The following is a 27,180-nucleotide window of genomic DNA, read 5'->3' as shown; positions in this document are numbered from 1 at the left end:
AAATGATGCAGGCTGGATGAGTGGAAGAGGGACATCAGGCAGGGCCTGACTCCCCTTCTTATACGAACCCAAACGGCCTCTCTTTGCCTATCTAATGTTACAAATTAACGCCTATCCGGGATATCACACCGATGGGCACACCGATAAGGGACGACAACCCCCGCTTTAGAATAGTATTAGAATCCTAATTGCCTCAACTTTGCCTAAAACGAAAGCAAAATAGAACAAAATAAGGCTGAAATCCGGCTCCTTTTGATCCCCCCGAAATGCATGAAATCTGAATCCTTCCTCGGCTTCCTTTCCGAGGTGCAGTTGCATAAGTGGAGTTTTTATCAACGGATTTAAAGAAGGGGGAAAGACGAGAAGAAGAAAAAGGGCCTTTACCCAAGACGCAGGTCTTTCCCATAACCGCCGCCCGCGACCCTCCCCCCCCCTTCCGCTTCGGCGTTATTCCCGGGGAGGTCTAATACTAACCGCGGAGGCTGAAAGAGGCTGTTCATGAATAACATGCGAATTTTTGAAGGAAGTGGGTTTGCTGGGTTTAAATTTGTGTGTCTGTGTGAGATAAGCAGTGTTCTTAATATGTAAATGATGATACCTTTTTTTTCGCGATTGTTGGATATGATGTGAGAAAGGATCAGCCGGTTGATTTGCGCCCCCCCCCCCCAGAAAAAAAACGATGTACGTGCGTAGCAAGTAAGAGCTGCTTTCAGGCAAAAAAAGACCACACACTCACTATCCGACAAATCACTTTTGCAAATGATTGATTTTCTTTCTACAACACACAAGGTATATTCAGCTTTTACCTACTTGGGGAAATACTTTACTTCCCTTTTTTGGGCTGTTTCGATTTGCCTTTAAAGGATAGTTTTTTTTATTATTTGGGAGTCAAGGGAGATGATCCTTATCGCTTCGGGGGCACCGACGACTTGATTATGCGATCGAGTTCCAAGGCCGTAAGAAACACCGAGAAGGATTCGTCGTTTGCACGCTTGCGGTGTGGAAGTAACCCAAGGTGGTGGGGGAGGGTTCCGGTTTTTTTTTATTTGGTTACATGCTTTGCTTGAAACGGGGGGGGGGGAGCGCCCGATATGCGGCGTCGTGGTTTGTCGGATAGAGTGTTGGAGCGTGGGAAGATGTTGTGAGTTGGGTGTGATTGATGGGTGATGGAGATGCGGTAAGATCCAAACGATAGACGACAGCACAATGAAGATTTCATGAACAAGAATGAATTGAACAAGCCATAATATGAGGAGAAAAGGAAAGGACAAGGGCGCTATTTCTCCCGAATACGCCAGGTTCAGGCCCATCAAACGCCCAGAATATGCGTACTATACCCTCCCACCCGATACAGAAAACACGAGACAAATAAAAGGCCCGAGAAAGGAAGAAAAAGAAAACCGAAATCAGCCAGGAAAAAAAAGATAACGGATTCCTTCAGACCTCGAGTCCTCCAACCATGTAGAACAGCAAATAAGCCTCGGCAGCGAGAACCTCTGCCTCACTGACAAGCACAACCTTGCTATCGTCAAACATGAACCAATCGCTTCCTTCGCGGCTGTAGCTGATATAGTGCCCAGAGTCCATCTTGCCCTTGTGCACAATGACGCTGCTGAGCTCGTAGACGAGAGCGTTGGCAGGGCTGTTGATGTTGTAATTTGTAACGGGGATACCGGACGCCTTTGCCGCACGCAGGGCGGCCTTATGGGCAGCGGTGTAAGGATAGATATCTAGCTTGACTGGGAAGCGAACGGGTGTTTCAATCTTGGACGATGTGGATTTGGTATGCTCGAAACGCTGGAATTGTATGTTAGTTTATTGTACAAAGAGGGTTCGAAGGATTCGGGTGACGGTACCTTGAGGTGGATGGATAGCACTGGTGGTAATCGCTTGATGCTAAGTTGCTTGGTGGCGTTTTGCGGGCTGTCACAATTCCTACATGTGTATTCTGCTGAACCGAGTTTCTCTTTTGCGGTAAAGCGCTCGAGACAGTCGCGGAGATCCAAAGGCGTTTCTTCACCCTTTTCGACGTTCATCTTTCGCTTCTTGCTCTGGATCCGTACGTCAAGACTAAGGTCCATGTAGGGATCCTGTGCTGTGGTAACATTTCGGCAGCTGTCGCATGTTACTGTGCTTGACAGCTTCCCACAGAACGTCTGGTGTATAATGCATTTGCAATCCTCCGAATCGTCTGTTGATCCATCGTTTGCAAGATGCAGGGTGTTGAGTATAAACTGCATGTACTCGTGGGCGTCTTGCTGTTGATAACCTGCAAGAGCCTCTCCGGCTAGCCAGCTTCCCATGAGCATGCTGACAGCGCCAAAGCCCTCCGTCTTCTCGGCCGAATGGAACTCGACAAACATTTCGTCGAGCGCGCAGCTCACGCACGACTCCTTCTCACAGTCTGTTTGCTTATGCCCTTCGGAGAGGTAGAAGTTGCGTATAAAAGGATTGTGGACGAGAGTCTGTAGGATGACACTCATGAAGCATGTCTGGCCCATGTTGTAGAGACCGCGCAGGCCTATCGCTCGGCAGGGGAGAAAGGTCGAGTTGCTGATGACGAGCTTGTGGTCCTCGGTCGTAGTCGTATCTTCGTATTTTCGCTTCTTCCCTGTAATGTCGTCAGCCGACTGGTGTTGCTTCAAGCCGTATCATGATGATATGCGCACCCTTCTGTAGCCTCAGAATCTCCAGCGCCTCGTCATATATAAAGTCCTGACAGTTACCGCAGTATACATTACCATCGCGCGATTCAACCGCTGCTGCGCGTTAGCCTTTGCGCATCCCGCGCACAATGTGGTACCTACAGAAGCAGTGCGACTTGGTCTCAAAATGTAGGTCGCGGTCGGCCTCGGTCATGATGTTGGGGCATTGCAAGCACAGAAACAATGGCCTGAGTGAGACGATGGGTTTCGAATCCGACGTCGCATTATATGTCTGGGCTATTATACTCGGCTTCTCGTGGATGTTCTGGAGGATGGCCCGGTAGTGCTGGAGCGTCTGCTTGCGCGCGTTCTCGAACATTTCGCCCATATGCTCTGGCTGGTCGTCAGCGCCGTCTGGATGTGCGTGATGAAGCAGCGGTCTTACCACAGCCATACTCGATATGCGCCATCTGGCTACTGGGCACAATGTTGCCCTTAGCATTCTTAACAATCTTGGGCGACGCCAGCGCCGACGCCTTGGGGGCGACTGCTATCGTGTCCATGGTGCCGACTTGGAAGCAATGTAGAATCGAGTGTGTGCGCCTCTACTCCCACATGCTGGAAGCGCAAGGTATAGGTCTAGCCAGCCGTCGCGGTGCGCAACGTGGGAGGGGGTATTTCTGGGGTTGCGGGAGGCGGACCTGCATGGTACCAATCGCGTCAAGTACGAGATGCGTCACTAGCGCATCTCTCGGGACCTTGACCACTCATTCCGATTCCGATTACCACACTCGAAACCTCCTTCTCCAAGAAAGGTCATAGATTTGATAGCGTCTGTATTTTATTCGATATTCGCAGCGTCGTGCTCGCTTGTAACACGTCTTTACCATGGATTGGGAATTCTTGATCCATCATTCAAGGCCGTTGGCACCCTACAGACGAGAAAAACGGGTGCAAATTTATGTCCCAGAATGCATACAAAATGATAGATCCACAAGTACATATCCCTGGAGGTATGTTTGTTGCAAATTCCAGTAATCCACAAGCACCGTCTTCCAGGCGTGTTGGATGGGCAATTCACAGACGATTCAGTAAGACTACACACCAGTATGCCCATGACTCGTATAGCCGATATACATGCAAGGTACATGTACCGAGGCCGCTCCTCAACTTACTTCCCCGCCTCCGAAACTTCCTGTAAGAATAAAAGGCGACTGTACATACAAACCGTATTCATCTCATCTCACAGTGAAAAATATGTCACAATTTCTGGACCGCTGAAACGTACACACGCATATAGTCTTTCTCAAACACAACTCAGAACCCAACACTGCCCTATTGCACAACCCAGCGCATACGAATCGCCGTACAAACATACCCAACAATGCCACCAAACTCTTCCCTCCCAGAATCAAACACATCCCTAACATACACTACTCCTTGCTCTCCTCCCCACCTAACCCACACACCCGTCCCCATCCCGTCTCCCAACGAAGTCTTGATAAAAGTCCATGCCGCAGCTATAAATCCCGTCGACATACAAGTTTGGAGTAGCCCTCTTTTAGGCTGGCTGACTGGAAAAAAGGAGAAAGGAATAGGGAGGGACTATTCGGGTGTGATTGTTGCGGTGGGTGAAGAGGTGAAGAAGCAAGGGAAGTGGGAGGCTGGGGATGAGGTGTTTGGATTGTATAATAACCTTGTATGTTCTTCTCTCTTTTGATTCCGCTTTTTTTAAAAAACAAACAAACAAACAAACATCCACTTCTTATTTCTAAACCACCTTTCTCGAAAAAAAAACATAGACTACACTCTCATATCCTTGTCCTTCTTTCCCATTACGAGACAATAAGAAGAAAAAAAATATAACCTACACTTCACAACCCTCAACTAACCTTTCAACCCCCCCAAAAAAGACTGCAGAAGGAACATTCACCCACTACCTCCTCCTCTCCCCCTCCACCTCCCCTCTCGCCAAAAAACCACCATCCCTCCCCCACTCCTCGGCATCCGCCATCCCCCTCGTCGCCCTAACCGCCTACGCCTGCCTCTCCTGGCTCCCCTCCACCCCCCGCACACCCACCCACCCCTACCGCATCATCATCTCGGGTGCAAGCGGTGGCGTCGGCACCCTCTGCGTGCAACTCGCCAAGCGGCTGCACGCCAGCCACATCACGGCCATCTGCTCCTCACGCAACGCCTCTTTCGTACGCTCCCTCGGCGCCGACACCGTACTCGACTACACGTCCCAAAACATTCGCGAGGCGCTCCTTGAAAGCGTAGAAAAAGAAGGTGCAGGCTACGACTTGTACGTCGATTGCGTGGGTGGCACGGATGTGTTTGCGTATTGGACGGGCTTGCTGAGGAGAGAAGGGGCGTATGTTACGATTGTGGGGGATAAGACGGAGAGGACCGTTGTGGGGGGCCCGTTGACGTATTTTACGCATCCGAGGCAGGTGCTGAGGTTTCTCAGGGGGTGGTTGGTGGGGCCGCGATATGCGAGTGTCATGTTGTGGGATAAGAGTGAGTGTTTGGAGCAGGTGGCTGGGTTGGTGGAGAGGGGGGAGGTGAGAGTTGTGGTGCAGGATGTTGTCAAGGGGATTTTGGATGAGGGGATGTATGAGGAGGCGTGGGAGAGGGTTAAGGGGGAAATGGTGGGGGGAAGGGTTCGGGGGAAGATTGTTGTTGATGTTTCTAGTTAGAGAGAGAGAGAGAGAGAGAGAGAGAGAGAAAGGGAAGGGGGTTTATTGGTGGTGCACAAAGTAATGTTTCATTTGGCTAACAAAGTATGGATAAATGAGGTGTTGAGAAGAGAAACGCCCTTGTTGTACTGCCTTGACTTGATGCCTCCTATACTACAAGCCCTCCGCCATAGCTACCCCTCTCTAGCACTGAAGCTTGGCTGGGCCGGGGATCTTGTATTGACCGTTGCCAGTGGGCTGACCTTGAGAGTTGTAGATGCTTACCTTGATACCGGCATCGTCGGCCCGGTAGGCGCCAGGGAAGCTGACAGTGGTTCCAGTCTTTGATCCTGAGGCTGAAACGTTGACTTGAGCACATCCCTGTGAAAATGTTAGTAAAGGTTTAGTTGCATATAGTCTCAATTTCTTACAATGTAGAACTGTGCACCGCCAACAGAGCTAGCGCTGTGGAGCGCAATCAGCTCAGCTCGCACGAGGTACTGGCCTGAAGCAATGCAGGATGGCACGGTGAACTCGGTCCATCCGTTGTTGGAGATCATGCGGTCAACTCCCCAGGTAGTACCTTCAAGACCATCCTCGGCGACCTTGAACCATTGTAGGCCAGAGGGGGAGGCACTGGCTGCGTTGGAGACCTTTGCCATGTAGAAGATGGCAGGACCCTTGTGCGACTTGGCAATGGGGTGGTCTGGGTCGTTGGCACCTCTGTTGGGGGTTAGTAATGGATCAGTCTAGAGTGTAGTATTACAAAAACGTACTGGGCTCCTCCAACGACATGGCCCCACTGAACACCAACCCTGTCACCGCCCTTGACATCAATGACCTTGCTGGAAGAAGAGACACCGGTGTTGCAGGCCATGGCACCATCGTTGACGTTGGTGATGGGGTTGTTGGACGAGGCAACACGAATACCGTTGCCTAGACCAAAGTCCTGACCGTTGACGCGGACACGCTGGGCAATGGTGTGGGCTGACCCAAGAGCGGGCAGCAGAGCAATGGCAGTGGCGAAGAACTTCATGTTGAAAGAGTGGATGAAGGTGTAGTGGTAGTGAATGAGTGGTAAGACAAGGTGAGGTGCCTTATTCTATCGTCTTGCCCATCTCTTATATAGTCAGTTGTTCATGGTTGCTATGATACATAAGATAGTGCCCAGTTCAGGACTGTGAGGCCAAGCCTTGCCGTTGTCTACGTCAATCGCTGGGCTACAATCTATTCACGCCACATGGGAACAAGAGCGAAATGGCGTGCAGGAGTTGGCATGCACTCCAGGCTTTCTTTCACGGTAGTTCCGGCGGCGGCAGTCACCAACCTCCCAATTAGGGACATGGCATTTAATCAAGTGGAGCAGATGGACGAGTGTGCCTAGGCGCCGATATATGGCGTTTCGAAATAAATGCGCCGTGTAATCAAGCACCCGGCAAGCATTGCTTGGCAGTGGCATTTGTGTGCTGTCGGTTAATATATATCCGCGACAAAGGCCCGTGAGCGAGACCTCATGACCGGTTTCTGGAAGCAGCCATGTGCCATGACTTGTGCATGGTACTCTTTCTTTGATGTTTACTATTCAGGAAAACAGTGGGTGGGATGGTGTTGTTTTGACTGCGAATGAGCGTTGGGGTTTAGTTCTTCTTCTTCTGGTTAGATGTACATGTTTAAATGCAGATAGGGGTAGTTGTGTATACTACTCATGAGACGGAACACAACTTGTTGAGCCGGCTCCGCGGCGAGTACTTCGCCAATCTCGTTTGCATACAAACTAAGTCCCCATGCAATCCGGAGGCGGTATGCCATGTCCAAGTGCAGGTGGCGAAGCGAAAGGTGGTATAAGCGAGAAGGGAGACAATTTCCTGATGGGCATATAAGGGAGTGTGCAACCGCCGTCGTTTGCAAGGTAGTCGGACATGATGTGCAACGTCTTGTTTGGGAGCGGTGCGTGGTAGAGAGTTGGGGGCCGGAAGTGGAAGGTGTTTGATATGCTTTTCCTTGGACGATTAGCGGTTCCATGCTGGTATGGTGGAGGACACTAGGCGAGATGCATTGCAGGTGTATTTCTTCTGTGCTGGCCAATCAAAGGGGCGGAAATTGCAAATGGTACATTCGAGCACGAAGCACTGGCCATGCTGCATTTGCTGCAGCTATTCCTACCCGATTACATACTAGATGTGTAGGTATATACCGAGCAAGTCACGGGGTTTGCCTTGCAGGTTCAACTGCACGCAATCTTGACCTGCAGCGTGTGGAGCAGTGGTCATCTTGGTGGATTGATAGATGACGACACTGGAACGGGTCTAATGCTCGGGTTTCTTGGTTGCTTCGACTAGCGATGGCACTTGGGTTTAGGGTAGCATTGGGGCAAAGGGGTCTTCCAAGGTACACGCGGATTGCAGCACGCCGACGGGACACCTGGACAGAGTTAGCAAGAGGCGTGTATTTGGCATAGTCATGGCCGTATTCGCTCTGATCTGCAGAAGCATGTCTCCAACTGCAACTGCAACTGCAACTCCGTCCTGGACCGGCACGTTCGGCAGATTTTCTTCTCACCCCCGCTTCGTCTCCACGTGTTTGAGCAGAGAGGATTTACATACGTACAGACATGCGTACACACATACAGCCTGTAGGTGTCGATACAGGTGCATTTACAGCACACTCACTCCGGGGTGCGACGAATGCTCAGTTGGCCAGGCAACGACCTCGATCACTATGTATCTTGTACACATGTATATATATGCAATGCGTTGTTGGCAGTGGTGCTGCAAGCAAATGTGTGGCGACTCGGAAGACTGCGCAACCGGACGGGCTCGACCAGCCATGGTGATAGGCCAGAGGAAGAGAGCAGCGCCACAGACTAAGGCTCGAGTCGGGCAGATTTGGCTGGCTTGTCGCATCTGCGCAATGACGATGACGCTCGTGTGTCGTGCATTACATCACTCAGAGACCTTGAATGCCTCCTTGCGCTGCCACAAAGCCGCCCGTCGCCAGGCCTTATACCCCTTTGCTGCCTGTCCCTGACACTCAGTGCAAGTAGCTCCTCGACACAATCATTCACCTGGCGCGTGCGTCCATTTTTGCCCAACATTGACGCACCTGCATGCGGATCTACACTGTACATCAACACTCCCGTCCCCTCGATTCGACTTTGTTCCCGTTGGCGCCCCACGCAATCTCCGCCCTGGCCTCCCCGCCGCCTCCCTTGGCACGACCCTGTACGTCACCACCAGCCACAGAACCCGCGCGGCACTTGTTCTCTCTATTGCTGTGAACCCTTTCCTCCGTCCGTATATCAGCCAGGGTCCACCCCCGCTGCCCGCTTGCCTTCACTACCATCACATCCCAAGCCTGCCGCCCTGTCAACTATCCGACATGGCCATGCAGCGACCAGTGACGCCCTCGGCCTCCTACCAAGCCGTGCCACAGGTCGACGATCCAGCCTACCTCAGCAGAGGATACGGCACTGGCACCAATGACTTTGCATCCTCTCCACCAGCAACGCACTATGATCGCTCTCGCCTCGGCAGGTTCGAGGAAGACTTCGACGCGCCCACTCGGGGCACTTCAGTCATTGACGGCGACATGCACCCGCGCTCCTCCTCGCGCTCCTCTACCCTGAACCAAGGCCTCACGCCTTCACGCGGTGGTACCTTGAAGAAGAAGGGCTCCGTAAAGAGGAGTGGCAGTCTCAAGCGCAGTGGAAGCAGAAAGTCCTTGCACGCTGGCAGCATTCGTGGCGTGGCCATCGACGACCAGGAACGTGGCTACGATCGCGAGAATAGTGTCTTCTACACACCCGTCCCTACCAAAGGCTCACCTACCGAAATCCTAGCAGAGCGCTTTCAAGGTATGTTGTCATTTGGCCCATGGTTGAACTACTCACTAACATGTCACAGCCTGGCGCAAGTTCCTAAAAGACCTCATTACCTATTTCCGAGAGGTCGCTGCTTCCTACGAACACCGAGCCAAGTCACTCCTCAAAGTCTCAAACGTAATCAACAACACCAATGCGCCCTCTGTGCTCCTCACCGAGGGAGGCTTAAACGACGCCAACCGCATCCTCCGCGATTTCCACAAGCAGGCAATTGCTGAAGCCAACAAGGCCCGGGACGTGGAGACAGACGTCATCAACCAACTCAGTAGTCTCCGCGCCGACCTGGCGCAAAAGATCAAGGAAATCAAGTCTCTTTCAGGAGACTTCAAAAACAATGTGGAGAAGGAAAAGGAAATCACCAGAAAATGTGTGACAGCACTTGAGGAGGCTCTCGCAACAGCTGAGGCAGACCCTACAGCTGCTGCTGGCAAGGGTGATCCATATGTCGTCCGCTTGGGCGTCGAGCGACAGGTCGAGAGGCAGATTGACGAGGAGAACTACCTACACAGGGTGAGTGGCTGCACCTGCATAAACTATACCTAGCTAACCAAGACAGGCATACCTTAACATTGAAAACTCTGGTCGCGAACTCGAGTCGATTGTCGTTGGCGAAATTCAAAAGGCCTATAACGCTCTGGCCAGCATTTTGAAGCGCGAGGCGGATGAGCAGTACAACACGGTTGAAAGACTGCGGAATGGCCCAATTGCCATGCCCCGTGACCTCGAATGGAGCAAGTTTGTGAGAAGCGATCCCCACTTTGTCGACCCCGATCTACCATTGCGTAAACTCGGGGACATCCAGTATCCCGGCAAATACCACCCAGCCACCACAGAGGTTAGGGCTGGTATGCTCGAGAGAAAGAGCAAGTACCTCAAATCATACACCCCAGGCTGGTAAGTAACTTCTTTCCTTCAACATGACCCCCCTAACAAGCACAGGTATGTCTTGTCGCCAACCCATCTCCACGAATTCAAATCTGCCGATCGCATCTACACTCAGCCTCCAGTCATGTCCTTGTATCTGCCAGACCAGAAGCTTGGTTCTCGTTCCCAGCCCGGAAGTTCCTCCCACAAGTTCGTTATCAAAGGCCGTCAAGCTGGATCCATGCACCGTGGCCATACTTGGGTATTCCGGGCCGAGACTTACGATACGATGGTGGCCTGGTTTGAAGATATCAAGGCCTTGACAGAGAAGAGTGGCGAAGAGCGCAACGCTTTTGTTCGCCGACACGCAAGTGTTAGGAGCACCAGCGCTGGCAGCGCCCGCTCGGCCAGCTCCGACGGCGGTCTCGAGGAAGACGAGGCAGACGCCGTTCCATTTTCCGCCAACCAGTCATTGAAAGATCAAGCCAGGGACCAGTCCTCGACGCGACCTACACGACCTTCTCCAGGTGGGCGATTTCCGTCTGATTTAATGGTCAACCGTAACTTACAAGCGCCCCTTTCGCCATCTAGTGGAAGTTCGGAGGTCAATTATGATTTAACAACTGCATCTGGAGGACCACCACAAGAAATGCACCCCATGTATCTCGGGCACGAATCAGCACACCAGCCCCTTGAGCCTATGCAGCACGCGCAGTATGCCCAGCCAGACCAACAACAATCACATCATACGTACGAAAATCCATACACTGCCCAGCAATCGTATGCACCTGCAGCCCACGACTATCCTGTTCAACCTATCCAATCTGAGAGCCACTATCCAATCTACCCTGAAAACGACCAGCCCCTTCAACGTCACGATAGTAACAACTATGGTAACTGGATTGCACCCGCCGCTGGAGGAGCAGCGACTGTAGCCCTAGCAAATGAAGCATACCGGAAGAAACAACTGGCCCAGCAACACGCAGAAGCTCGACAGCAAGAATTGAACGGTCAGTCTCAGACCATGAATTATTCACAAGATCATTCTGCCCACGTCCATGAGCAATACTCTGGTGAGATCAGGCCTGATCAAATCGATGATACCGGTTACGTTGCGCCCAATGTGCAACCAACATCTGCACCAATCGTTGCTCCCATCATGGACAATCAGACCCATCCTCAGCAAACCAACGGTGCTGAAACACCAGTCACTACGTCGTCTTTTTTAGGCGAGTCTGAGGTAGGCGCCGCCCCTACCTCTGGCAAGACTGTCAATGGCGGCCCTGTTCCTGTTGAGCTGGTAGACACTGCTGAGGAGATGGTACAGCCTGGAATGGTCAAGCGGACAGGCACCGACTTCAGTGTTAGCGATCTTCATGTTCCGGGCCAGTATCCGAGGACCAGTATCAGTGATGCCACAATCACCCCAAGGGTACCTAATGGTATTGCAACAACGCAGTAGCTTAGGATATCGTTAGGATACGACTGATTGTATCATGTATATGAGTATATTGACTGGGTTATGGATGACGAAATACACGATTGGGACTACAGGTATATGGTACAAGGCTGGGAATGGTTTTGGGACTGGAGGCTTATGGCCAAGGGTATGGGTATGGGATACACCCAGGCGGTCTTTTCTGTGGGCAACCTTGTTTTTGTGATACCTTTTTCTCGTTTCTGAGCGAGAGCTTTACACGCTCGTTGCGGACTTTTCTTCTTCCGCTCTCCTCGTGCCATTGATACCCTATGCGATATTCCCCCTCTAGATAGCTTTGTATGTCTTTGTTTTGGAATTGAATCATTCGTTGGTTTTCATGTGCATTACTACAAGTCATTTACAGACCCCCGTGTAAGAATGTATACAGGCCCTTCTGACTCAAGAATGAGTATGCTTGAAACTTGGATGCGTCAATTCTTTCCAACTACAAGTTCGAGAGTCAATACCCCAACGGACGGTAACACAAAGCGGAGTTTCAAACTTCAGGTTGCAACGGAGATATTATCCAAGAGTCACGCAAAAAATCATGCGTTAAGAACCCATCTAGCATACTGAATCAATCCAACCCCCGCCTCATGAAACACATAACCCAAAAAGGGAAAAAAGAAAGGAAAAGGAAAAGTTACCCGCAAAAAACCTTGCACTTTCTGTAACACAAGCCATTTCGTGTTCGGCTTCGGTAAACGCAACTTATATTAATTCACCCGCAATGTTTGCTATGCGCCATTACTCAGATCTCTCATCGTCTTCCTTCACCATCATCGTCATAGGGGTGGGGTGTGTGTGACGACCATGTTGTTCTAGAAGCGCAAGATGAAACCCATTGCTTGTGGGGGGGGGGGGGGTTACGAACAAAGAGGAAAGGCGAATCCGAGTCTGAATCTGTAGAAACAAGAAGGGAAAAAAAAAGTATAACTACGCAGTAAGCACCGATGCCACAAGGCCCCTTTCGATTGATAGGAAAGAAACGTATGTTTTGTGCATGTTAGAATTGTACCGTGCGTGTGCGTGTGCGAAGAAAAAAAACGGAATTCCGTAACGTCCGTACTAATGTACATGAGCGAAGTTGTGTATAAGGAGAAAACGATGCGGTATGCATAGTAGTGCAGTATCGGTAAGGCTGCAGCTGCCACCGCCTGCGCCTCACGCCACCCCTTTTTTTTGTGATTTGTTCCAAAGTACGAGATAGGAGAGAGTCTATGTGTGTGTGCGAGAGAGAGAGTAAGGGTTTTGCAGCCTCGTTTGCAAACTAACTATGCTTCTATTCTACCTCTCAACCCCCAACCCCCAACCCCATGTGGGTTTCTAGTAAGTAAAACTCGACAAGCCATAACCCATAGTTACTGCTACATATAGTAAGTGGTATCTCATTGAACCAGCCACCACTGCTTAAAGCTTACTTGTTACGTTGCACAGTTACTTACTTGGTAGCACAAAAAGCCACAATAGCATATCGCCCCTGGTCTAGTAGCCAAAACAGAATTCCCCAGTGTTAATCTCCGCACAACCACCGATTTATTCTCACGTGTGTGTGTGTGTGTGGCGAAACATTGCACTAAGTAAGCTATCCTTTATTTCCCTTGTAGCGAGAATTACAGTGGGTGTCTCGATCTCTTGGGAATAAAATAGTTGTTTTCATCACATCCCCTCTTATGTTCAGTTAGGACAGGAAAAGAGTAGCTGGGGCTGGCCCATGTGAGGCGCTAGTAGGTGTGTTTTAGTGCGGTGTTTTCTGCACAGCCACTACTAGACTACTGGGGTGGTGGGGGTGGTTACGTAGACCTTTATGTATGCTGTGCGCGGCTTTTGGATGGGGTGATGGGAGAGAGGGTAGTTGCTGTGTAAGGAATTTTTTGCGAAAGTAGGGTGGATGATTGGAGGGTCTGGATTCTTTGTTTTTTGAGGGGGGGGGGAGATTAGATGTTTGTGTGGAGGGAGCGAGAAAGGGCGTGGTGTCACGCAATTATGGGGTGGTGTACTTGTGGGATACTAAGGATGGGCTTCCCGACTGGATTCACCCTGTTTCGTGGGATATGGTTTGGATTGTTTCTACTATGTGGTAGGAGAGGTGAGTGGGTTGGGGTTGAAACGGGGTAATCAAGTGACAATGACGAAACAAGTTCATGTCGCAATGAACCATGGTAGATGCGAATGATATGCTCAGGGCTGAGCGAGAAAAAGCCGGCGACAGGGGAGAGACAGAGAGTGCAACACAAAGTTAGTGATTGGCGGAAGATGTCACCAAGATTGAAAGGGAGGATGAAGAGGAAAAGATTACCAACCATCTAGCCCTGCCCTTCACCCAATGATGACATGTAAGAAACGGGAACAAAAGGCCCGGTAACCACGGTCGTTTGATCTCACACCCCTTGACACCATCTCGCGCCCACCAAACCCATTCCCCTCCCCCAAACTCATTCCTCACCAGTAACCTGCGTTTTTCCCTCGTATTGTTTGTTCGCACCTTACTACTCTACACCTTCTCACCAAGCCAAAAAGACCAAGACCGAGAAAAATCCCCCTCCCTTCCTCCGCCTCAAACAACGTCATGCGCAACCCATGTCCACGTACCCTCTAACCCCAAACCACCTTCCCAAAGTCGTAACTCTCCCCAAGTTTAAGCCTCACATACGCGTTTGCGCGCACGCACACAGCCCCAAGCACCTGCTCAACGCATAACCCCGAAAGTCTTGCCCTTAGCCTCCCCCAGCCCAAGGCTAACAACACACGTGGGTAGTAAATCTGTTTCCCACCCCTTCTTCTCCCAAACGGCCCAACTACCAAGTCCCAAAGAACCAACAAAAAAGGGAACACACGCACGAACGCGCGCGAAAAAACAACGCCGCGCGCATCATCATCATCATCATCATCATCATCATCATCTTAGTTACTAGTCCCGGGTTAATACCCGATGTATATCTACTTTTAACATTATCAAGATTCCCTATACTATAAGAACCAAGCGAACCAGGGCAATAGAAATGTTGATCTTATCGATTTTTCACTATTTTTATCTTTAGAAAATGTCAAAAAAAAGGAGACAGAGAGGGAGAGAGGACAAACATGGGGAAACGGACAAGGAAAAAAAAGATGGGGACAAATTACGGTAGTGTGTACGTTGTAGGGATACATGCATGTCAATAGTTCAGGTACAGTAAGACGGGTTGATGACGACGACTTTTCATGTGCGTGCGTGCGTGTATGTGTACCTAACCCCAACCGCGTTTCCCTTTCTGCCTTCTTTCCCATAGCCACCCCATAAAGCTGAAAGTCTTAATCCTTGGCTTTCTTTTTGCTTTTACTCTACCCCCTGTTCCTCTTTCCTGGCTCGGCCTTGTCTATTGGGGGGGTGGACCCGGCGTTCGGGTCTGATGGACTCTATTGGAAGTTGGGAGGGAGGCAGAGAAAAAGACGCGTGGGGAGCAAGAATACGAGAGGGGTCAAAGAAGGGTTTCGTAAACAGAATACGGTCTTGTGACTGGTGTTATGACACACCAATGGCTAATCTACGTAATCAATAAAGTCACCGTACTCGCTCTGTATCCAATCGTAGCTATCCACATACCACATATATTTCACTCCATGATGTTGCTGTTCCACAGGACCTGCTGTTGATTTGAATTTTTTGTATTGGCCGAGACGATAGAGTAGACTATTGGGCGCCTGTTGGATCGGCTACTACTACATGGTGACAGCGCACGTGGGCGTGCCTGTTTTGAGATTTTAGGTTTTTGCTGATTTTTTGGGATACAAAGGAGCGGCAGGACAGAAACTAATGTCCTTGAAATGGTGATTGGGGGGGTAAGGAATGTGGTGGACGTAAGATTACCGTCCGGTATAACAAAGAACAAAATATAAGGGAGGGACCTTGGTGCCCGCAATGTATGTGCGCCAAATGTTAAGTTTGTAAAGTTGCCCATTTCAATTGCCCGGTATCTAACACCCCACGAACGCCCAGATGGAAAAGGAAAAAAAGAGGATAAAAAAAGAACAAAAAGGATCGGGATATAACACGAAGAGGGACAAAAACTCTGCTACTACAAATCTTTCCTGTCCTCGTTCAATTCTGGCTCAAGGTGTATCCGTCATATACTGAATAGTAACGGGCTAAATCGCAAGATGATTCTTACTCTCGTCGTCAATGCGTGGTCGCGCACACCGTAGTGCGAGACATGAGGTGAAGGAGATTAGGTGTGTGCGGTATCGAGGGTATTGAGGTTTTGTTCGTCAGCGACTCCAACCGTGGAAAGGGCTGAGGTGAAGAGCGCAATCGTTGTGCGCAGTGTGTCTTATTTTGGCGCTCATACATTGGTCACCTGGTGTGATGTTAGCATGTATTCACGAGGGCGTTCTGACACGTCTTGCTTACCTTCAATATCCGCCTCGAGTAGTCTTCGTTATCTGCGATACTGCCGTTGCTCTGCCTTCGGTCCATGAAGCTCGGGTCCAGACGAGAGTCATTCATGGACGAATTGCTCGTGTGCAGCTTGCCACTGCCAACGAACGAGTTAACATTGGCGGCGTTGCGACGGTAGTCTTCTTCAGCCTGTTGTTGACGTCTCCGGCGCAACAAGAACCAAACACCGAACAGAATGGCTGCCAGTCCTAGTATTCCGACAACGACGCCTACTGCGATGGCGACTGTGTTGGGCTTGTCGTCCTGTGGAGGTGGCTGAACCGGAACGGCGGTGGCACTGGCAACGGCAGTGGATGATGGCACAGTGCTCGATGTCTTTGGTGCTAATGAGCTGCTGCTGGATGATGATGATGGCTGAAAGTAGTCGACTTGGTTCCTGGTGTTGCCGGTGAGGACAACCCACAGAAGATTCTTACCACCACCTGCGAGGGATTAGCATGGTGCACACAAGGGTAATTTTTTGCACATTGGACTTACAGCCAGTGGTGTCATCACCAGAACATGTGGTGCTACATGTCTCGTTCTTGACTTGCCATTCTTTGGCAGGAATTTCGTCTCCACACCAGCAGTTTTCACCGTCGGACAAACCCATGACGTCCTTGTCGAGTTGCAGACAGACCAGTTGGCAGTTGCCCGGTGATTGGAAGTTGTAAGAGCCGTGGTTCTCGAGTGGTAGGCCAGTCTCGAAGCAGCCGATGCTGGTCATGGCACTGGCGGGCTTTGTGACGGTGGGTGTTGTGATGGGGTTCTTGATGGTTGGGGTGCCAGTATCGGCAGAGGCCATGGCGACAATGGAAGCCGCTGCGAGAGCGGACGCGAATCTGAAGGAGACCATGGTGGTGGACTGGTAGGCTGGTCCTGTGGTGATGGAAGTGGTGCTTCGGCGGTCCGGTCAACGGCGTGTCGGTTGACCGTAGGGGTGCTTGTGTGCGAGTGTCGCACTTTTGGCCTTTGCGCAAGGGCGTCTACACATGCAAGGCCTCAAGTAGGCAGTGCCTGGATGGGCCGCTAGATGAGGCGGTCGAGGGTTTGATGGACGGAGATGGGGGCGAGGCTGCGGTTGATGTTGGACGATGGGCGTCTGGGCGACGTGAGAACGGGGGGAAAGGGTCGAGTGTGGGTTGATTGGGTTACTTGGGTGACGGGGCGATGGAAAATGGGGTGTTGTTGATAGCCGACGTGGTGCCTGTGTATGTGTATGGGTGACTGGGTACAGGCAGGCAAGAAAGCAGGCTCGGTCAACGATGCCCAGCGGCGTCCTTGAGAGGTTGAAACCGAGGGCGTAGGGACAGGACAGATGTCGATGAAACGGTTCGGATGCCCCGTGGAATGCACCCCTGAGGCGGTAGGCAAAAGGAAGGAAAACAGTCGGGGGGAAGGGGCGGTGGGAGATGTAGAGGGCAGCGGTCAGGTCAAACGATTGTGGATGTATGTCGATGGTAAGTGACAGACGGGTGAAGCAGACAAACGAGAGGAGGCTCGGGCCTTGACAGGAGTGGATCGCGAGTGAAGAGCAAAGCAAAGCAAAGCAAAGCAAGGAGAGGGCGCCCCCAGTCAGCAGTCGGCATGGGCAGGCACCGCCGGGCCAGGAGAGCAGGAGCCAGCCTTGGCAGCTAGCGCGCCGGCAGTGGCAGTCAGACGCACCCGCACCCTCCCACGACACCGCTTCGGGCAGGGCGCCGCAGATTGCCAGGCGCCCCCTTCATCTGCCTCCAGTGCTATTGCAGCCATCACATAAGCACACATACATACATTAGTTAGTTACTGCTCTTCTCCCTGCCGTTGCTATCCTCCTCACTACCAGCAGAACCGCTCGCCGGGCGCTGTGGTGCGAGGGCCGCCGGTGCAGCGCCATGTCCAAGACGGAATAGCCGGCCCCACCTGCTGCCAGGCACGCGGCCGCTATTGGCTGGCAGTTCAGCCAGTGGCGTTTCACCAACAGCCACGGTCGACAGGGGTGCGTGTGCCTGAGGGCTGACATTGTGCCATGTACGGCGCCGCGCGGTCCTGCACCGCGACCACGACGGCCCTTGGCTAGACGCCTACCGACGTTGGCTCCTTGTCGTCGCTCACCTTTGCTTTTTGCCCTTGGATCATTGGATTGCAGGCCGAGAACCTCTGCGCGATCCACTCGTGCCACTGTTGGGACCTCGACTGACTGCTGAGTGCGCCATGGTCGCCTCGCCGAGCAGCAAACGAGACGCGGTGGCTTGACGGCGCTTTCATGCTCATTTAACCCCCCGGAACATCCTATGCTGTACACGCCGCTGCCCGTTGCCCGCTTCTTCCGGCCCAACCACTCACCGAGAACTCTAGACGTGCACGCCCGGCTCGTGTCCTTGCTCACCCCCATACCCTGTGTACATATACGCCCACATACATGTACGCACTCATACACGTACCTATGTACTTACACATGTACATACTCACTCACTCTGCGTGCTGCCCACTCCCATGGCTTTTCCCGTCTTATATCCATAGTCAACGTATGTCCGTCCTGTCTGCGAACCCGACACACGGCCTGCCTGCCAGCCACCCCGCTTAACCGTTGCGCCTCAGCCTCTGTGCCGCCAACGGGTCCATTAGACAGCCGTCAAATCGTCTTGGTATCCTGAGACACAGGCGCACCACCACGGAGTCAGGCAAGCTCCATCCCAAGACTCAAGACCGTGTCAAAGTTCCCCAGCTTTGTCGCATCCTCCCGTCAAGCACACCCCATTTTCTGTATCCACCTAGTAGTAGTTATGAGCTGTGTCGTAAGCAAGCATGTACGTAAGCACATAGACCAAACCACCAAACCATTCTCGCGATCCTCTTAGTCATCAATGTCACGTGCACTGCCCGCTTCCCAATCTGGACATGCCCTCACTGGCCTACCAAGCTGCACGCCCACTTCGATGACCACCACCCCGCTTGATGCGCCGTCCGTCCGCTGCCTGCCGCAGAGCAGTGCAGTCGCTCCAATTGCCCACTGCCCATCACGTATGGATCTCTGACGACCTCCTCGCCCGGGCCCTCCTTCCATTTTTCCCCAGCTCGTGTCCACACCAGAGACGCCATGGCAGCAACGTCCCGGGGCCATTGGAGGCTAGAAGGAGGGCAGCCAAGCGCCGGATGACTGTCTCTGCGGGGTTCCATCCTCAATACACCTTCCAATCGCTCTTCAACCTCGGCGCTCTGTTTGCCTTCCGCAAAGAGTCGCAGCCCACTTGGAGATATGAAGCGCCGTCCTTGCAACACAGGACCGAGCCATTGGACCTTTGTACGTTTGTACTGTGAAAAACTCAATGTGCTCTGCTGACAATTAACAGTGAATCAACAGCTGCCAAGCTCCCAAGTACCTCAATTCGATCGTATTTCACATTCGCATGCAGCCTCGACTCCCCGACCCAACCCACTCGCCTTTCCAAACTCTGATGAGCCCGAATACGCTTCTGCTAGGACTTCAAGTGGAGACTTCAAACAAAGTAGCGCGCATATCCTGGCCCGCTTTGACAACTTCAAATCCCAGGTCATATCCGCAGGAGACCTATCCTTTGCCGAGCGCAACAGACTCCTTGCCAATGCCTGGAAGTCTTGTTGTCCAGTCCACTCCGATGCATGGATGTACAATACTATGGTAGTAGAGTATGTGGTGGAACTTGGTTGGGATCCTTCAAACATTCTCTCGGAACACGAGTCGTTCGCGCTGCCTCCCATGTACACATTGCAAAGCCAAAGCTTTCTCGACTGTTTAGAAAAATCTTCAGCGCGTTTTTCGCACGCCGCCAAAGTCTACCATGAGGTATCGATGAGAATGGTTGAGTTAGCGGGATCTGTCACAATCTCGACAAACACTTCACAGGACACCGAGCTTCTCTTCATCATTCGGCTCGCACTTCAAGGCGCTTTCTCAACAGACAACAAGATCAAGTCCTCTGTAGCACAAGCTTTGGCTTTGGTCGCCGACAAGATTCAAAACATCGGCATTCGAGAGGCGTTACTCGCAATCCTCACAGGCGCAAATAGTGTACAGCAAAGCACAATCACACTACTTGCGCGTGTTGCCGCCGACTATAAGCTCTGTGTCACCTTGGAAATGACTCTTTTTTGCCTTCCGCGGAAGCAACTTCGATGGCTTGTCCCATCGGTTACTACATCTCTGGCCATGGATATCGCACGGGAAACCAGGTTGCCGAATAGGGCTCATGAACATCGCCTCAGTGCATGGTTAACGGTTCTTGAAGGTCTCGATAGACGTTCAGCCTCTCGCGCATCTAGTGCAGATTTTTTCGATACTGCGATTGCAGCAGTGAACAAGTATGTCTTCAGGAACAGCAATCCTGGCAGAATGCGAGGCCATGTATTGCTTCACGCCTTGACATTTCAATTGACACAGCAAACACTGTACGCTTTTTACAGGGAGAGGACATTGCAGCTCATTTATGCTCCCATACATACGTCTCAAGAACCCCTGGAGTTCGAAACATTCTTGGGGCTTGTCTTTGCTCGTATGCAAAAAGAGGGTTTGCCTTGTACACCCTTGGTAGACCTGACTGTATATACCTTCACTCGCCATGCTGAGTTGATGTCCGTATACTGCATCTTGTCCACACTGAAACAGCGAGGACTCATGTTGGAAAATGCATCAAGCATACAATCTCGGTTCATAAAAAGAGCAGCCTCACTCCCCCGCAAAACCGAGTCGATGAACGAACAAGCCCGTCAACACTACGCCTTTGCTCTACGCACCTGCCAGGGCATAACCAACCTTCTTGTCAAACTCGTTTCTTCTTCTTCTACCTCCACTGCGAGTGCCTTGGCCCACACGAAGAAGCACCTCCTCCATCTACAAGCCCGCCGCGAATTCACCGCAATCCTCGACCGCGCCTCCGCAAACAACGCTCTACCGCAAATGTACGCAACCACCACGTCCGACATACCCACTTCGGACCGCACGATCCTCATCCACCAACTCGCTCACTTCTACTCGCTCAGTACCACGCGCTCCCATCGCGAGACGTGGCGCTCCATATACTATATGTACAACTACCTTCAGACCTATTCGCTGCCTATTGGCCCATTGTTTACCAAAGCCGTGGTGCGCGCTGCGATTATCCGGCCCATGATGGAACATCGGTTTATCAGTGCAAGGAGACTGATTTGGGTCTGTCATCTTGTCGCACGGGTAGAGGGCGAGAATGTAGCGAGGCAGATTGAGAGTAGTTACTGGCGCTGGAGAGGCGAGTTGATCAGACATGCTAAGCGGGCGCATGACGATGCGGGAGGAGACAGAAAGGCAAAGGCCATGGTGGGGAAGATGAAGGGACTGGGGTTGATTTGAGAGGAGAAAGAAAGGAGAGTAGAAAGAGATACCCGTTTGTAGAGCAGTGTGAAGGTTGTCCAAATGAGAGATGAAAAGTAAATGACAAAACATATGTAATTGATGACTATCAAACGTCCCCCCCCCCCCCTAATTACATTCATCTCGAGAAGTCGTCCATCTACTGTAAAAGCAGCAAAAGTCTACACATCCTCTAGTACCTATCAATCAAAAACATCCTGCGCTCATACTCCGACATGGACCCCAACATGCGCCTCTCCCCATCCTTGATAGCCAAATAATCCTTTACCAACCCCGGCGCCAACGCCTCATGCAACGCCGCATCCCTATGCAACGCATCCATTGCCTCGCCCAGACTCTTGGGCAGCATCTGCGTCACACCTAGTTCCGCGCGATCTTCATCATCTAGTTTGGCTGGATTGACAGAGATGTCGCGTTCGGGGAACGCAGAAGCGGGCTCGTTGGCCGCGAGACCAAGGATACCCGCAGCCAGCAGTGCGGAGAGCGCAAAGTAAATATTTGCGGTACCGTCTAGTGCGCGGATTTCCCAGTGGCCCGACTCAACGCGGCGGAGAGGGGTTTCGCGGTTCTGGGTACCCCATGCTACCTGTGTGTATTCGTTAGAACAAGTAATTATTATTTTTTCTTCTTTTTTTTTCTGTTGAGTTGCTAAAAAGGGGGAAGAGTTGAAGGAATAACGTACCCAGGATCCTCCGGACCAAGAGTTATCCTTCACTCTTGCGTAACTATCTTCTTGTGGCATGGTGAATGCACAGATGGCGGGTAGATGTCTCAATATTCCTCCCACGAAGAACTGCATGTCGCGATCTGGGGGGTGCAAACTAACGTGCGCGTGGGCTGCGGTGCCTATGCCTTCGAATGGGTGTGGGTGCAGCGTTGCTCGCAAGTCGTGCAGACTGGCTATTTGTGCAATCGCCTGTCGTGCTTGTATCAGGGTGTCGATGGCCAGGAGCGGTGGTTGCGGCGGCAGGACAAACTCATATTGGCCTGGGGCGGACTCGGCATGGAATTGTTGGAGCTCGATGCCCATGTCTTCGAGCGCGAGTACAATCTCACCTAGGAATGGCAGTTGAGTCCACTGTTCGGGCGACATGGTACTCCAAGCATGTGTCTTTGTTAGTGGTGATGGCTCTGCTTGTGAGGCATTGGTGGATGACGACGGTGCGCTCCTACGGAGGAATGTGACTTCAATCTCAAACCCTATGAGTAGAGTGGCTGAGTAGTTGTATTGTAGGTCGTTGATAAGTATCTCCAGATTGTTACGTGGATCTTCTGGAAGAGCGGAGCCGTTCTCTGAGCGCCAGTAACTAAACACCGTAGCGGCTGGAAGAGGGTCCTTGTTGTGTGTCCGGCAAAGCGAACGTAGGTCAGGCTCAACATAAATCTGACCTGTAGTGTTCATGACGGAAGTTGGGCCGTCATTTTGTAAAATGCCAGTAGTGCCTCGCGAGATACCTATACGTTTGCCTTCATCTACTATCCGTGTGAATTCTCTAATGGGGACTACACGGCTCCGAACCGTGGCTGTGTAGTCAAGCCATTGTACATAGATAAACTTGACATTTGGATTGTTATCCATGAAGCTTTTAAACAGTTCGATGTCGTATACTTGCGGTACTTTTGGTGGCGGAGGAAAGTTTGGTGGCATGTAAGGAGAAGCCGACTCGCTGGCGCGCTGAGGAGCAGCAGTCTGATCGAATGCAGGTATGTTGGGTCCTGGTGTTGCAGTTGGTGATTGATATGGAGAGATTGGTGCATTGGACTTTGTGTTATACGTCAACTGCTTCGGCGATAACTGTATATTCTCATCAAACACTGCTTGATAATGCAGGTCATAGAGGACATTAGAGTTGTTGAACATGATGTCTTTCGTCATACCAATGGCTTGGTGAGGAGTAAGATCACCTCTCTGGATGTATTCGAGGAGTATCTAGCCTGATCAGTATGCTCTAGAGGTGCAATATAACATGTGGTTCATCTTACCTCGAGCCATACTTCACGGAACTGCACATTAGCAAGCCAGAAAGTCTCTGGGAACCAATGACCGTCACTAGAGTAGAGGAGCTTGCTACCGGGAACCAGCTCCAAGGCTTGACGGAGGACCGCTCTCTGACCATCTCTGCTGACCATGGGGAAGACTTCGCCAATATCCAGGTACACATGTCGGTAAACAGTTGCAAGGTAGCCCGCTTCGCGTGTATATGGATATGCCGAGTGAAGAATAACAAAGGGTACTTGTGGGTAATTTTCTATCAGCGGCTGAAGAAAGGCAGGGTTTGACTCAAGCAAGTTGATATCGTTGTCGCCTAGGCCGGTGTGCAGCTGGAATGGTTTCGCAAGCGAATCGGGATGCGGTAACCTCTCAGAAAGTATCTCGAGTGTTCGCAGCACTAGATAGTCATTCAGAGGCTTCTTCTCCATTCGAAAGTTGCGTTTACGAATGCAGGTCTTCACGTAGCGCTCGAAAGGGTGGCCCACTGCTTTTGCAGCTTCATCGTATTCAGGCTCAATATCCAGCCCCGTCCGGTAGCAAACAACAGACTTGAAACCAGCAACATTTTCGTCATCTACGGCCTCTTGAATTATTCTCTCAAAATCGTCGGTAAAGTCGGTCCAGATCTGTGGCAGAAATTTGCTTTTCGCCAAGTCGTCTTCCGATGCATCCTGCACAAGACTTTCCATCAGCCGCTCAGCAACAGTTTCGATGCGCACGATGCGTTTGGTAGGTGCCTTGGTATATCGATCGTGGTAATTGTAAGGGAAGACTTTGTCTGGCAAAGCAAGGCCATCATCAATGAGCAATGCGTGTACATTTTCAAAGCATCGTTGGTGCAAACGTTCCGAGTTGCTTCGAAGCCATTCCACTCTCTGTTCGAGAATCTCTTCCCAATCCGCATCCTCTCCACACTCGTACAGTAGGCGTAGTTGCTTAGCTGCTCGTAGATGAGAAAGCGACTTGAACGTGTCTCTCAAAGCTCTACCTTGAGCTTCTGTAGTAATGGTTTCGAACGGTATTGTGTCTGTATGTTGAGGTAGGATAAGATTGTGCGCGTGATTGTCGATGATTGGATAGTTGTTGACGACATGCCGCAGATGATCAACTGTGGGCCGAGCTGGGGATGTGGTTTGGCTCATGGTGTCTGTCGATGGCTAGGCGCATATAGTTTCCTAGCGCGCCGATGTATCTACTGGTATCCTGTCTTTGGAGTGCTTGAATGGCGCCTGCTTACTCTTGAGAACTCCAAAGGAATATGCCGGTGGACTTCTTGTTTGTATGCTTTGGGCTTGAGGCGTTACAGGCATGACCCAAGCCAAGTTTGTTCGAGAGGTCGTTTTCCAAGGTCAGTCAGATGACGTCAACGCAGGTGGAAGCTGTGGATGGGCAGACTAAGTTGCGCAACATGCAAATGTGCACACGATGTCCAATGAAAGGATAAAAAGTGAATTAGTTGGTACAGTAAGGTTGGGCTGACCACAGTAAAGCAGGGAATTTTGTCAGTCTACTAAGAAATACAGTCAAGAAGTGGGGCGGTGGTTCGATGTCGGGCGCATCAGCTACCCCTCCAGTGTATGCGTAAACGTGAAGTCTGTAATACATTGCAAGTATTCAGTGTTGATGATGGAATTAGAATTCTAGAGGCGTCCCCACTCTACAGAAACCGGTTGTTTACCAGTATATAATGAATACTAATCAGATAAATTAATAATATTACAAAGGACAGCACACATCAGGAGACGATAGCATGTAAGTACAGATGTGATGTTGTGATGCGTCTATAATTGCAGTGCATATCTACATTGATTATACAGATACGCATGCCCGTAATTACAACTTCTTTCAGAAAAAAGGACATTCCATGACAGACCACACACGGCGGTATTGGATATAGAGAAACGAGTGATACAAATGGGAATAAGCGCAAGCCCACGCAAACAATGCAAATGTGAAAACGACAAGGTCAACCAACGACAACCCAATCAAACAGCACTTCTTTCATGCCGAGTTTTTCATCTACAACAGGATCATAGCCATGCCTGAAGCAACGGCACCAAGCATGTATAGACCGAGACCAAAGACACCGTCAGTGGAGAGGGCAGAAGCGGCGCCAGTGGAGCCAGAGCCGGAGCCAGCGCCTGCGGAGCTAGTGCTGGAGGCAGCAGCAGCGGCACCGCCAGCGACGGAGCCAGTGCCAGCAACACCAGCCTCCTTGAGAAGCGAATCACAGCCGGAAGCAGTAGGGCTAGGGTTGGCAGACTGGGTGGTGGCCTTGCCCTTGAAGTTGCAGCCGCCGCTGTTCTTCTTGGCGTAGGCGTTGACAGCGAAAGAGAGCTGCTCACGGTTGGAGCACATACCGTAGACACCATAGGGACCAGATGTGGCGTTCTTGTTGATGCCTGCACAGTACTGGCCGTCCTTCAAGCCGCAGACGAAGCCGAAGATGTCACCGTAGTCCTCCTCATCAGTCTTCTCGTCGACGACACATGAGAGGGTCTCCATCATGCATGAGCAGAGGTTGGCGTTGGCAGGAGGGGGGAGAGGGTCGGACTCGGCCTCCCACTTTGCGGGGGTGACCTTGGGGCACGAGGCAGCAGCGGTGTTGGTAGGGTTATAGTCAGCCATCTTGACACCAACGGGGGTAGCCTTGGCAATCTGCGAAGACAGGTTGTCGAAATCGTCGTTGGGCACAGCCTTGCCATCCTTGATGGAAACGAGACCTGGAGATTGTAAGTATGCAAACTTGAGTAATTCAGCAGAAGCAAAGCCTTACCAAACTGGTTCTCCTCCTCAAAGTACATGTACACGATACCGCCAGACCAGGTGTCAACCATGTCCTTGCCATAGAGAGACTTGACCTCGGTGAACAGACGGGGGCGAGGGGTGTTGCAACCGTATTCAGCGAAGAAGACGGGGACGTTGTACTTTTCAAAGTTCTTGGTCTGAACGTCATAGCCGGACTTGGTGAAGGAAGAGTCACCGCACCAGGAGTAGATGTTGTAACCCCAGAAGTCGATGGCGCTGTCTTTGTCACCGCAGTCGAAGTAGTTGGCCATGTTCTCACGGATCTCGGCGTCGTCGTTGGTGGCATAACCAACACCAATCTCACGGTAGTTCTTGCTCTTGATGTAGGCCTTGGTGTCACGGACAGCGGCCTTGACGAATGCGCTGGCAACGGTGTTGTTGGGCTGGTTGCTAACCTCGTTACCGGCGAAGAAACCAAGAGTGTTGTCGAACTTCATCATCTCATCAACAACGCTGGTGTAGCGGTTGTAGAGGTCGACAGTCCAGCCGGGGTCGTCACGGTTGATGGACAGTCCAGGCTCGGACAGGTCAGCAACGACGTAGATGCCGGCATCTGCGAGCTGGGTCATGCAGTCGGTGTGGTCCTTCTTGGGGTCAATAGCATAGACACGGATGGTGTTGGTATTGAGCTTCTTGAGCATAGCGATATCGCGCTTGCATGCTGCCGAATCGGCGAGGGGGTCGGTGATCTTGAGAGCATCGGTCGAAGTGGCTGTGGTGTTGGAGTTTACTTCCTCTGCTGGTTGTGAGTCTTGTGTTCTGATCTTGGCCTGCTGGAATGCTTACGTTGATAAGCAACACCCTTCATGAAACTGGCTCGGCGTTAGCTTGGCTTGAATAGATGTGGCGAGCGCGTTTGCTTACAATTGTTCACCACTGTTCTTCATGAAGAACTTTTGCCCCTATTCGCGCGTTGTTAGCCACTGGTGTCGTAGCCAATCGCGCGACATGTTATTACCTTGATGACAATAGGGTCAACGGCCGCCTGCACGCCTGCGAGCAGGGCCGTGGTCGCAATGAGTCCGCGCATATCGATAGGGAGAGCACAAG

The 27,180-nt window shown here is 51.4% G+C and overlaps 10 protein-coding genes across 10 annotated transcripts; 4 read left to right on the top strand and 6 right to left on the bottom strand.

Annotated features, from left to right (window-relative positions):
• Positions 1-1,437: 1,437 nt before the first annotated feature.
• Positions 1,438-3,208, bottom strand: COCCADRAFT_31732 (uncharacterized protein; the record flags this gene model as incomplete). The annotated part of the gene is made up of 5 exons (XM_007708167.1): positions 1,438-1,797; positions 1,857-2,611; positions 2,670-2,759; positions 2,808-3,038; positions 3,091-3,208. 5 exons carry the CDS (start codon positions 3,206-3,208, stop codon positions 1,438-1,440), a joined length of 1,554 nt encoding a protein of 517 aa, XP_007706357.1.
• An 821-nt stretch (positions 3,209-4,029) lies between these two features.
• Positions 4,030-5,344, top strand: COCCADRAFT_80522 (uncharacterized protein; the record flags this gene model as incomplete). The annotated part of the gene is made up of 2 exons (XM_007708244.1): positions 4,030-4,344; positions 4,559-5,344. 2 exons carry the CDS (start codon positions 4,030-4,032, stop codon positions 5,342-5,344), a joined length of 1,101 nt encoding a protein of 366 aa, XP_007706434.1.
• Positions 5,345-5,527: 183 nt separating this feature from the next.
• Positions 5,528-6,359, bottom strand: COCCADRAFT_80996 (lytic polysaccharide monooxygenase; the record flags this gene model as incomplete). Its single annotated transcript, XM_007708243.1, has 3 exons — positions 5,528-5,704; positions 5,755-6,046; positions 6,100-6,359. The coding sequence occupies 3 exons, from the start codon at positions 6,357-6,359 to the stop codon at positions 5,528-5,530; spliced, it is 729 nt and encodes a 242-aa protein (XP_007706433.1).
• Positions 6,360-8,701: 2,342 nt separating this feature from the next.
• Positions 8,702-11,529, top strand: COCCADRAFT_31729 (uncharacterized protein; the record flags this gene model as incomplete). Its single annotated transcript, XM_007708166.1, has 4 exons — positions 8,702-9,176; positions 9,226-9,713; positions 9,760-10,097; positions 10,143-11,529. The coding sequence occupies 4 exons, from the start codon at positions 8,702-8,704 to the stop codon at positions 11,527-11,529; spliced, it is 2,688 nt and encodes an 895-aa protein (XP_007706356.1).
• Positions 11,530-11,925: 396 nt separating this feature from the next.
• On the top strand, positions 11,926-12,123 carry COCCADRAFT_80706 (uncharacterized protein; the record flags this gene model as incomplete). The annotated part of the gene is made up of 1 exon (XM_007708242.1): positions 11,926-12,123. One exon carries the CDS (start codon positions 11,926-11,928, stop codon positions 12,121-12,123), a length of 198 nt encoding a protein of 65 aa, XP_007706432.1.
• Positions 12,124-15,869: 3,746 nt separating this feature from the next.
• Positions 15,870-16,820, bottom strand: COCCADRAFT_110 (uncharacterized protein; the record flags this gene model as incomplete). Its single annotated transcript, XM_007708088.1, has 3 exons — positions 15,870-15,884; positions 15,938-16,407; positions 16,463-16,820. 3 exons carry the CDS (start codon positions 16,818-16,820, stop codon positions 15,870-15,872), a joined length of 843 nt encoding a protein of 280 aa, XP_007706278.1.
• A 719-nt stretch (positions 16,821-17,539) lies between these two features.
• Positions 17,540-18,338, bottom strand: COCCADRAFT_21431 (uncharacterized protein; the record flags this gene model as incomplete). Its single annotated transcript, XM_007708125.1, has 3 exons — positions 17,540-17,703; positions 17,751-17,887; positions 17,965-18,338. The coding sequence occupies 3 exons, from the start codon at positions 18,336-18,338 to the stop codon at positions 17,540-17,542; spliced, it is 675 nt and encodes a 224-aa protein (XP_007706315.1).
• Positions 18,339-18,901: 563 nt separating this feature from the next.
• Positions 18,902-21,308, top strand: COCCADRAFT_80937 (uncharacterized protein; the record flags this gene model as incomplete). Its single annotated transcript, XM_007708241.1, has 2 exons — positions 18,902-19,247; positions 19,360-21,308. 2 exons carry the CDS (start codon positions 18,902-18,904, stop codon positions 21,306-21,308), a joined length of 2,295 nt encoding a protein of 764 aa, XP_007706431.1.
• A 193-nt stretch (positions 21,309-21,501) lies between these two features.
• Positions 21,502-24,464, bottom strand: COCCADRAFT_31726 (uncharacterized protein; the record flags this gene model as incomplete). Its single annotated transcript, XM_007708165.1, has 3 exons — positions 21,502-21,915; positions 22,012-23,259; positions 23,313-24,464. The coding sequence occupies 3 exons, from the start codon at positions 24,462-24,464 to the stop codon at positions 21,502-21,504; spliced, it is 2,814 nt and encodes a 937-aa protein (XP_007706355.1).
• Positions 24,465-25,341: 877 nt separating this feature from the next.
• COCCADRAFT_31725 (carbohydrate-binding module family 43 protein) lies at positions 25,342-27,160 on the bottom strand (the record flags this gene model as incomplete). The annotated part of the gene is made up of 5 exons (XM_007708164.1): positions 25,342-26,045; positions 26,099-26,866; positions 26,917-26,942; positions 26,995-27,032; positions 27,089-27,160. 5 exons carry the CDS (start codon positions 27,158-27,160, stop codon positions 25,342-25,344), a joined length of 1,608 nt encoding a protein of 535 aa, XP_007706354.1.
• Positions 27,161-27,180: the final 20 nt, after the last annotated feature.

The sequence above is a fragment of the Bipolaris zeicola genome, assembly GCF_000523435.1.
Source record: "Bipolaris zeicola 26-R-13 unplaced genomic scaffold scaffold_0, whole genome shotgun sequence".
NCBI lineage: Eukaryota > Fungi > Ascomycota > Dothideomycetes > Pleosporales > Pleosporaceae > Bipolaris > Bipolaris zeicola.
This window is presented reverse-complemented; position numbering and strand designations above follow the sequence as displayed.